Raw genomic sequence first — 11,096 nt, 5'->3', positions numbered from 1 at the left:
TGTAATGTATCAACCAACTTTTATAAATATTGTGATTTATTAATTTTTATTTTAAAATTATAATATATTAATATTCGGATGATTTATCTTCGGTCCTCTCTCTTGAACCCGTTTCAGGGAAAAATATTACCAGCCCAAACCTCCTAATCCGAATTTTCTCGTATCGACCCAACCCTTCGACACTTCCTGCGTTCTTCCTCCTCCCGACTCCCCTCTGCGACATCCGACCTGGGACCTCAGGCCTCCTGCCACCTCCGACTTAGGACCTCTGGCGGTGAATCTATCTCCGTCCAACCCCAACCAACAGGCATTTCCTCTCTATAACTAGAAATTGACACCCCTTGTAGAACACGTCTCAAATTCGAGATCAAGGAAAGAGGGCCAAAGAACTGGACGGCATCACCGCGTCATGCAATGGAATCTAAGGTCTGAAACTTCCACCTTACACCGAAAATGAGATGAAAAGCTCCAAGTCGATCTATGTCACAATCTGTGGAACTTAGAGCTAAGTCTGGAGAGTAATCGGTTTGAGCGTTGCCTTGACTGCCCTCGGTGGAAGGAGAGACGAGTTCTGACAACTGCCGCTTGGGATTTTCTGCCTAGCTGGTCGTTCATTTTATTCACGAACTTCAGCGCTATATTAAGTGTACAAATTCCACATTTCAGTCCTCTCTGCTATCTTATCCCGGATTGATTCTGAGACTGTTTTTTATAGTTTAGGTAAACTAAAAATGCTTGGTTTGATCATTACTTCTTATGTAAAATCATTCCGCAGTAATCATCAGAACTTCTATGTCACTTTTCTTGAAACAATCTGCCCTGCCAGGAAAGGGCAGACAAGTAAGAAACTAAATGCACAAGTCCATGGATATGTTTGATCATCTCTTGGTTTATGCATAATAACCTTTCCATGTATGCTTCTGTTGTCAACTGAAAACTATTGCCTAAGGTTTCCTATATGTATGTATTTTTTTGGTTAGACAATTATTATATTAAGCGAAATAGTCATTGAGCAAGAGAAATAACTTAGATTAAATGAAGGTTTCTTTTCATATACATCCAAGCGTAACATAGAGTTTCTACTTTTTCGTCCAAGGACGATGTACTCACACCTCGGGCCAGATTTCCAGAGACTTTGGCATGTTGGCTTTTGAGTAAGAGAAGTTCTTAGTCTTCTGAGCATGATTCTGATTTCATCTTCTGATGTTGTTTCTGTCCTGTTTATGTAATTTTCTCCTTCCTTTCAGTTGGCCAATTGACTGAGATCTTCTATTTTCCTAATTTTGGCTATCTTTTGCATTTAGCAGTTTTAGGGCTATTGAGTCTAGTGTTAGTCAATTAATAACATAGCATTTTGTAAAGGGTAACATAGTGTATTATTATTGTTTAACATAGGATTGTTCTACATTTGTACATGGTGTTGTGTGCCAAAGAATAAAAAATGTACTGTTAATTTCAGGGCAAACACAGAATCTCTAGTAATTAGGGGTTCATTGGTTTTTTTGTTGGTGGTGAAAGTGTGAGATTTGTTATCTGAGAAATCCGATTTAGCTGGTACTTGGTGTTAGTGCAAAATTGAGCTTTGCTTGTGAGGTCCTGTTGATGCTTACTATGAGTATTGATTAAAAAAATACATATTGTGATGTATAAAATACATACATACAGGCTTTAAACCCTTTAATAAACCATTGGATGATTTGGTGGTTCTAAGAGATGAATCTAATTTTTCCAAGCATGATCCAGTAATGGTTATATCTGACATTGTTTAGCATATCTACTGGTCTCTAATTCCATGCGGTTCTTTGGTCCTGTGGAATGGGCACTTATTTAGACTTGGTCACTAGCAGCTTCATAGATTAATAATGTAATGGTGAACGCAACTTACTATTTGTCACTGTGGCTGCTAAGGGGGGCTTAAGTAGTATAATAATGTAATGGTAATTATCTAGTATGTTTGGTATATGTCAGTTAGTAATAACGTAGTAACGGGTCTGTTGATAGTATGACAGTTGCACTCTACAGTTGATGGCTGACACCTCATAGATGTATAATGCAGCAGATTCAGTTGAGAATTCTGATGTGATGGTGGAAGGACCTTCCATATAGTTTTTTGTTAGTTAGTAATAACATAGTATTAAGTCATTTGATAACATAGTATCTAATTATAGTTTAACTTAGTACCTTGTATGTAACTAACATAATAGTATATTTCATGGAGAAGGTCACAATTGTCAATGAATGTTAAGCTGGGTATTGGAAAATAGTTTAGAGGAATGTTTTCCCTTAGTTTACAAGGCTATATTTGTTTGGTGAAGGTTTTATGATGGTTGGATAGTAGTAGTGAGATAGCTAAATTCTAATTGGAAATAAAAAGTGAATTTTACAATTGGAAAGTAACAATTAAAATTCAGATTGCCTGACTTTTAAATCAAAATTTGTATTCATGCGTATTGTTTGCTGAAACCCAATAGACCAAATAGCAGAATAAGTCTAGTTAGACCATAACATAATAAATTATTGGGACTAGGTTAAATTATAACATATTACATTATCACTCTATTAGCTACTACCTTATTTGTAAGTAACACGGTAGTATATCTGTCTCATAGCATATTACAGTATATCTATTGTAACAAAGTTCAAATTGATTCTAGCATCACACAAGTCTGTATTGTGGTAAATTAATACCATAAATGTTGGTAGACTAGGTTCTATCCTATTATCAAACATTACTGAACCATAATGTACTTATACCATGGTATTAGATAAGTTCATAGCATAGATAATTTATATACTTTAACCTAGTTCATCTGATATAGCTAACATGGTACTATTTTTGTTTAATAAGGGTCCATGAAAGGGTTGACCTCTCATTCACCTTTTGCATTTGCCACTTTATATCTGTTTCATTAGTGTGCCTTTCTCTCTCTTGTAAGTTAGGACTTATCTGCTTGTTTCTTATAAATAAGGAGAATTTACTAATTGTCGACTAAATGTTGTTTGATTGTTAGTTTACTAGTGATTTTTTTTGCTTTTTATTAAGTTATTTGGTGCTTTTTCCAATTCTATGCTAGTGCTTAAGTTAATGCTTATGCTTTCCTCTTTATTTGTTTCTTGCAGACAAGAGGGAAATCGAAGGGGGAGCAAGAGAAAGCTATTGCTGTAACAGAGAAAATTTACCTTTCCATCTTCAGAAAATAGGCTCTCTTAAGAAGATAGCTGAAATAGCCTGCAGTTCACCGGAAGTAGAATTTTGTGTGTGGTAGGAATTTGGGACTGTTGTTGTTTTGGGGAGGTAATGAAAGACGAGGAGTGTTTGGGATTTTAACTTTGGGAAAACCTCAGATTAGGTGCAGTAGTTGATGCGAAGGCATTTGGTTACAAAAGGAGAGGTCGTTGTGGTTGGTTCTCCATTGCATTGATCCTCAGAACGTGTGCATCCTGGTTAAAGGTGAGTTTGTGCTTGTGGATAGCTTGCGACTTGCATGAGCTGTTGAGGACAAGTCGGATCTGGAAATCCTGGTATTGGATGATTTGTGTATTAGAGGAGCGAACTTCTTTTTCCCCTCCAGATTTTCTATGTTAAATGAGAAATTCAGAGAAGAGTAGAAAGAAAGAAAAGATAAAGATGGGAGAAAATTTTATAGTTCTCCCAGTTATTCTTAAACCTTACCTCCAAACTTGTCTTTGACATCGAGGAGCTTCTTTCAGAATCCTTGCCTAAAGCCTTGCAGCGGGATGTTCATGTGTACCTTCACCAGTCACGGGTACTTTCCATCTTCTTCGCTTGTTTGCTCTATTGGTCTCTCTCTTTCTATCTGAGAGATCTAAGCATCTCATATTTCTTCCTCCTTCATTCCCCCTTCTCTCATTCTCTCTCATTCTCCTAACTGAATCAGCAAAGTAAAAGCCTTTCCTCACCCAAACCACTGTCCTTGCTTTGTATCAAGGTTCATCCAGTGATCTCATTGGTATTGGTATATTTTTTATGTTTTTTAACTTTTTTTTTTTTCTAAATCTATTTGATCACGTATTTGCCTCTGTCCGCAAAATTGAAAATAACGGGGAAGTTGGAACCAACTATTATGTTAGTGTTGCGAAAAATATACTGTCCGAAGTAGGATTCTATTGTTTCAAAGATAATTTGGATCAAATTCCTTCAGGCACTTTCCTCAGCCATTTGTGGCTATGCTAATCCACTTGGATCAGAGTGTGGATCTTTTGGATTGTCATTATGGGTCTCCAAAGATATCTTATGTCACACATGAAATTTATCATGGAATAACTTGTAAATTTAAGATATAAGATATCTGGTTATGTTTTTTACTAGTTCAGGTAACACTTTAAAACCTGTTTTATATAGAATTGACTTATGCGGCTTGGTTTATTTGCTGAGAATGCATATTAGAGAACTGAATGCAGCACTCTGTCCTCTAGCCATTCAACTTAGAAAGTGAATTGGTAATAGAGCTTGTAAATTATGAGACGTAACATTTGTTCATAGATAAAGTGAAGGTAGAAAGTTCAGGTCTGTCCTAGAAACCTAAATTCCTTTCCATTGTCCTCTTTCTGGTGGTTAAAATGAGCATCTCATGGAATTTTGATCTTCATCATTGTGGAAAACAAGGATTCTCATATTGTTGGTTATGGGTTCACAGTTCTTTCTTTAGTCATTGTTTATGCCACCAAGTTGTAGAATTCCTTCTTCTTTTTCTTCTTCAAGCTCAATTGTAGTGGACATGTTTGAGGTAGTCAAGTTTATGCAGTGAACATTATGATGCATTAAAAAAAATGGTGCCTGCCTATCCGAGCAATTCGGACAGGTTTCAGGGTGCAGATCTCCCCAGAATCATAAATTGAATTTTTCTGTTTTACTGCTCAAGAAGTCTCTTTAATAGATTCTAGCGAATCAAGTTTCACTCCATACATCATTAAGCCACACCCTGCATTTTAATGGATGACCGATATTTTTGGTTTCTTTCTCTAAGACTTTGGGAGGAGTTTACTCACCCGTAGGTTCATGTTTTTCCATTTTTTGGTTCCAATCTGTAGATGGTTGAATATTTTTGTGAAAATTTTAAGGGATATATAGAAGTTCCAGTAATTTATATTAATCTATTTTTTCAAGAATGGAGAGAATTTTCATTTATGGAATTTCTTTTGTGCTACTTGAAATCATTTTTTAGATTATTTTGGTTACTTTGGCTAAAACTTTTTTTTTTGGCCATTCAGATAAGGCATGGTTACGTTGAGCTTGGGCAGGATGAATGGTGTTATGGCTGGTGCAAACATACAGGATGAAAGTAAAGATGTTGAAATTTTCAAACACCAGTTTGATGAAATGGTGGCCAAAGTCCACGAGGTAGTAGTTCAGTACTTCAAAATTTTCATCTGAAGTAATAGTTCATTTCAAAGTTTTCTCTGCTATATTCTAAGATACTTGCCCCATTCCTTTTCAACTATCTATTACAACGTGCTTTTTGTAAAAGAAGAAACAAAGTGCTCAATATCATAAACTTGATGGCCATTTTGGAGAATTCCAACCTTTAGCTACCATGAATGGGTGGGTCTTTCATATTTATATACATGATCTTAACCTCTTTTCTTGAAATAAATTTCGATTGCACTTGACAGCAATTGTGTGTGATTAGTGGCTTAATAACTTTTATGGAAGTTAAGCTACAAATCTTTGATTGCCAAGGTCCCTGTGCATTTGTTGTAGAGTATTGATAGAGTGATGGTTGTCTAATAAATGGTTATTTCACTTGCAGCTTGAGCAAAGAGTGAATGAGATATCTCAGTTTTATTCTTCCATCAGTGAAAAACAAGCAAATAATTCTAAAGGTGGTTTAGTTGTGAAAGAGAAGGAAAAGGAAAAACAGATTGCAAACAGTAAGAAGCTACCACAAGATCCAGCTCGCAGGGAAGCTGCCTCTGCAAAGAGAATGCAAGAGCTGATGCGTCAATTTTCCACATTATTGCGCCAGGCATTTGCTAGGACTCTTTTTTAAAATGTTTTAATATGTAACATGTGCCATTGCCTATTAAGATTAGATTTTGTTGTTTCTGACTATTTAATTTATTATTGAAACTTTGACATGGATCTGTCATCAATTTGGATGCCCTCATTCCTAATATTAGATAACTTGAAGTAACGTGTTTGTATACTTATTCCTTCTAATATTCATCTTTATGCCAGATCACACAACACAAATGGGCCTGGCCCTTTATGCAACCAGTAGATGTAGAAGGTCTTGGCTTACATGATTACTATGAGGTAAAAACTATGTCTCCTATTTGCATACATTTTCATTAGGGCTTGTCACTGTGGTCAGTCATGTTTCATCTAGACTTAGAAATTGATGTGGTAGTTATCGGCTTTGTTTCAGTATTATGTGAATTGTAAACTTTTGTGGGATGTATTTCAGGTTATTGAGAAGCCTATGGATTTCAGTACAATTCGGAACCAGATGGAAGCAACAGATGGTACAGGATACAAGAATGTTCGTGAAATTTGTGCTGATGTGAGACTAGTTTTCAAAAACGCAATGACATATAATGATGAGAAAAGTGATGTTTATGTCATGGCTAAAACATTGATATCAAAGTTCGAAGATAAGTGGCTGCAACTATTACCTAAAGTTATTGAAGAGGTATTTCAAATATGCAAGTTCTTTCTTCTTGGTCCTGTACTGATTTTTCATTTCCAGAATATTCTTCTATGTAGTTCATCTGAGATATGTTAGAGATTATTTTGGAATATATGTATTTGAGGAAAAAAGAAAGAAAGAAAGCATCTAATTTCAGTGATAACAGGTTAAGGAATTTTTTAATGCCTTTATTTTATGGAAATGATGTGGTTGGAAAATTATAATATTTTATGTAATCTAATAGTAATAATAAATTTCACACTTGGTCTTACTATAAAACCTGTTAGAACTAATTTTGTTCTCTGGCTCAGTGCCTTGAATAAAATTCGTCTTTCTCAAAAATTAAAAAAAAAGTGTCAGACCTTGTTCCAGAGATCTATAATTTGCATCTGTTTACTGCTGCAAGCTTTATAGTTAAATTGATGTGCTAGTATATATTGTACCATTTGTAAAAACAAAATCAAAATATAGTAAAAGAATCATCAAAAAAATTATCTATTGGACCAAACCATGTGAAAGAAATGGAGGTACTTCAAGGTGGATAATTCTTACTTGAGTGATGTTGCTGGCATTTTCCTACTCTTCGACCTAAAATTGTGTAATGGAGTTCTGTTAACATTTTTTTTTTTTTTCAAACAGAAATTGTAATCGCTTTTTTACTAAGGAGAGCTAATGATACAGGGGTGAACATAATTCTACCAGCCTTAGGGAATGCTTGATGGTTTTGTTCATGAGATAAGGAGTTTAATTGTCTCTCATTGAGGTGAGTGTAAACGAAAGCAGCACTGTAAATGGGGTCCTTACACTTAATATCCTGCTACCACTGCAATTTCAAAAGCTTCTCTTCAGTTCTCAGGTGTACATTGTTTATGCCATTAACTGGTTCAACAAAAGAAGAAAATTTTTTGCTCTTTTTCTATACTTTGAGCTAATTAAAAATATAGAAAATTATAGAAAATATTAGACTAAAAGAAGGCCAACAATGCATTATAAATAGAAAAGTCTCATCTCTTCACTCGTGAATCTTGAGGGCTCCAAAATCCAATATAATGACATGTTTTCATATCAGCTACTCGTCTAGCTGATGATTTGGCCAAATCTGGTGTATCTAGGACTTCTAATGTTGTTGGGGACTCTATTTCTTGGTTCAAATTGTCTCTAGGAGAACAGCTCTGTCCTTTATGTCGGTGAACATTTCTCATTTTTTGCTTTTCTATTCTCTCTCTCTCTCTCTTAAAAACTTGGCTTCTTAGTTACTGGACTCCATTGTGTAAAACTCACCCACCATTTTTCTGATTTTTTAACCTTACCAAGTGATTGAAAGTGTGTTCTGTCTCATATTTTTGGGAGCTTATCATCTCATGTGATATGATATGGGTGAGTTTATTCTTGCTTCATCACCATAGAGATTTAAATGTTCAATTTGCTTTGATCCAGTACGCTTGGGTGGAAACTGATGGTCTATCTTACAAGTTGGTAAATATAACAAACAGGAAACAAGGCGACAAGAAGAGGAGGCAGAAGCCCGAGCAGATATGCAGCTCGCACAAGAGGCTGCTACAGCTAAACTGGCCAGATATACAAGTATAGAGGTATCTTCTTCAGGACATTCACTGCATATAGAAGGGTAACATAGTGCTTATAATATGCCCTTCTTAATGCCTACAGGGAGAGGACAAGGGATTATAGTGAAAAATGTATGGTTGGGTGAGCTTGCATATGTAAAATATGGTTTTTTGAGTGTTCATTGGTGTAATCTTCTTTCAATGATGGAGTGCTGTCTCTAACTTTTTATGTCCATGAGCTTGGTGGTTTGGTTATTGTTCCGTTTATTTTCTATTTTATAATGACATGATTATCTTATTATTCTCATATCCCTATAGTGGATATCTCCTCTCAAACTTGTTCTATAATCTTCTCAGCTTCGTGACCTTGATTCCCATTTGGAGGAGCTCAGAGAAATGATTGTTCAGAAATGCAGGTATTATTGAGGTGTAATTTATCACTAAGAGAATGTGTTTTCTCTTGTTTCTAAAATCTGTATGATAAAGTCTTTTTTTTTCTTTGGCTCTTCAGGAAAGTTAAATAAATCCGTCAGCATGTTGCATTTGTTGCTCCCTTCCCTTTGTATCTTCAGGCTACAGAAGTGGCTTCGTGCAACTGCTAGCCTTTTCTATTTGCTTTTGATTGTGAGGAATCAGTGCAGTCGAAGGTTTTTCATGACGATTGTGCACTCTCTTTCATCTTTATATTTGTTTTTCTGACTCTCTTTTGGTTTATTTTCTTTGTAACTTTGATTTTATAGTTTTCTCTCTTGTATTTCTGGAGAAGCTCTCATTTGTTGTGATGAACTGTCTGATACATAATATTTTGTGGGCACAAGTGTTAACTGCGTGATGAGCCACTTCAAAACCTTTTGGCTCAAATTGCTGCCGAATTCAAGAAAATTATCCTACACATTTTATGATCAAAGCTTTGGATATTTTATTTACTGTCTGCTGTATGTGAGTCTCAAGCTGGGTTTCTGTATGCTGGCTTGTTCTAAGCTGAAAAAGCCCATTTTTATGATGATAATTTGCAATTAAGATAATATGGACAGCTCACAGATGTGAATGTTCTGTGCAGAAAAATGACAACAGAAGAGAAAAGAAAGCTTGGATCGGGCCTCAGTCGATTATCACCAGAAGATCTCAACAAGGCACTTGAAATTATTGCTCAGAGAAATCCAAACTTTCAAGCTACTGCGGAGGAGGTTGATCTTGACATGGATGCTCAGGTTAGTAGTTTCTTGTGTAAAAATCTGTGTAATCTCCTCAAGCAGTCACTTTGAAAAGAGACGCCAATTTGCAGTTCAATTCTCTAGGTTCAAACCACCTTTTATTGAACCCGGATGGCTTGTGAAAAGTTTAGTCACCATTCAGAAAATAAAGAAGAAAAGAACAAGTTTAATCCATAATGAAGCATCTTTTAAGAAACTTTTATCAGAACTTATGGCCATTTTGTTACTGGAGAAGAGAGATGCTATGAAGAAATTTAATTCTCATCTGGCATAAGAGCTTCTCAGTGCATTTAGTAACTTTGGTGTACTGCTGGCTCAATGTACAGAGTGAATCTACGTTGTGGAGGCTCAAATTTTTTGTGAGCTCCGCACTGGAAGCTCAGGCAAAGACAACTGCTATCAAGGGTCAAGACAACTCCAAGCGCAAGAGAGAAATCTGTGATGCTCTTGCCAAGACAGCGAAGAAACGAAGTAAAAAGCTCTCCTGATTTGATGAAGAAGTATGCTATAGCTACTTGAACTCCTGACAAATGCCTTCCAGAGTGATCCATAATTTTTCCATTTATTCTGGTCTTATGTTTAGTTAATTACAGGAAGCTCTTTGTAAATGCGTGGAGGAAGTGTAGATGGCCTCACTCAGGATTTTATTGCCGACATAAATATGGTTGAAGCGAGTACTATGTCTTGCAGATAAGCAGGCCGTTGCGCTTGATATGCTGATTTAACTTGGCTTTCAAGTTGGTTTTCAACTTGGTTAGTTGTTCAGGTTTCCAGGCCAGATGAATGCCAAGGGCAGCAACATCAACAGTGGATAATGTCACAGCTGTTTGTACACATAGCATCCAGTCGAATGCATTAGGAAGTGATGGAATCTCATCTGACTCGAGCAATCCGGATCGCATCCTTTGGGCTAAGACCCTCCAAAAACTTTGCATCAAATGTTTGTCCTTGCTGTGTCCTAAACTCTTATCATCGGTTGTAAACGGATAATAAGTGATGTTTTCCTGTAGAATGCTTTCTAATTAGGTGGACCCTATTTTGAGAATTAGGATTAGGGCAAAAAAATCTAATGTGCGCCAACCGCAACACTTCAATAGTTCACAATATGCAATCATAATGACTTAAACCACAATAAATACGTAAGAAATAGGGTTTATGTCAGCAATCTCAAGGATGACACATACAAGAACCTAAGTATTAGTATAAGTCATTAACCTTAGGGTTATGGTAGAAAAGGAACACAAAAGGTTTGGTTTTTACCAACCAGACAATTTCAGTGTCCTCATATCCTTGCCTCTTCTCTTGTTCTTTGGCATATGTATTCCTTCATTCCTGATGTACTGTATTCAGGTACATGTCCATCCAAACTACTTCAAGTTGCACAAGAGCATTCTTCAGTTGTTTCTGTAGTTGGCAAGGGGCATTTAGTAGGTGAGAGTCCTTGTTCTATTTTAACCCAACTTTCTTCAACTATTGATTTTAATCAAATCACAATGAAGCCATGGAGGTGAATGGTTAGGTTTTTAGTGTATTGATTCTATTTGCATTTGGTCCATTGTTATCTCGGAGGCTGACTGGTTTTAACGTTTTCAGATGAAAGGGTCTAATGGAAATTCCTGGAGGGACTTCAGGCGTGTCTCCCATTAAGATCCTCAAATCCGTGGGTG

At 36.1% G+C, this 11,096-nt stretch overlaps 1 protein-coding gene across 5 annotated transcripts; it reads left to right on the top strand.

The window, feature by feature from the left end:
* Positions 1-138: 138 nt before the first annotated feature.
* LOC137938083 (transcription factor GTE6-like) lies at positions 139-10,103 on the top strand. Of its 5 annotated transcripts, none has more exons than XM_068783101.1 (11): positions 139-646; positions 3,121-3,451; positions 5,233-5,362; positions 5,772-5,987; positions 6,200-6,277; positions 6,429-6,653; positions 8,144-8,242; positions 8,573-8,631; positions 9,276-9,426; positions 9,756-9,929; positions 10,013-10,103. In XM_068783101.1, the coding sequence occupies exons 3-10, from the start codon at positions 5,240-5,242 to the stop codon at positions 9,915-9,917; spliced, it is 1,113 nt and encodes a 370-aa protein (XP_068639202.1). In that variant the 5' UTR covers positions 139-646; positions 3,121-3,451; positions 5,233-5,239; the 3' UTR covers positions 9,918-9,929; positions 10,013-10,103. The 5 variants fall into 5 exon arrangements, with proteins under 5 accessions (XP_068639202.1, XP_068639201.1, XP_068639199.1 ...); XM_068783100.1 differs by having other exon boundaries at positions 140-646; positions 10,023-10,103; XM_068783098.1 differs by having other exon boundaries at positions 140-646; positions 9,756-10,103.
* The last annotated feature ends 993 nt before the right edge of the window (positions 10,104-11,096 follow it).

The sequence above is a fragment of the Aristolochia californica genome, unplaced genomic scaffold, assembly GCF_029961685.1.
Source record: "Aristolochia californica isolate CCGP_79_NKW_82.1479 unplaced genomic scaffold, dmAriCali1.0.hap1 SCAF_10, whole genome shotgun sequence".
Taxonomy (NCBI): Eukaryota; Viridiplantae; Streptophyta; class Magnoliopsida; order Piperales; family Aristolochiaceae; genus Aristolochia; species Aristolochia californica.
Note: the sequence above shows the minus strand (reverse complement) of the source record. Positions and strands in the feature narration are given on the sequence as shown.

Coding starts and splice junctions, on each gene's coding strand:
- LOC137938083 (XM_068783101.1), top strand. CDS start 5,240: ATGGTTACGTTGAGCTTGGGCAGGATGAATGGTGTTATGGCTGGTGCA. Junction 5,363..5,771: donor TGGTGGCCAAAGTCCACGAG/GTAGTAGTTCAG, acceptor TTTCACTTGCAG/CTTGAGCAAAGAGTGAATGA. Junction 9,427..9,755: donor ATCTTGACATGGATGCTCAG/GTTAGTAGTTTC, acceptor CTCAATGTACAG/AGTGAATCTACGTTGTGGAG.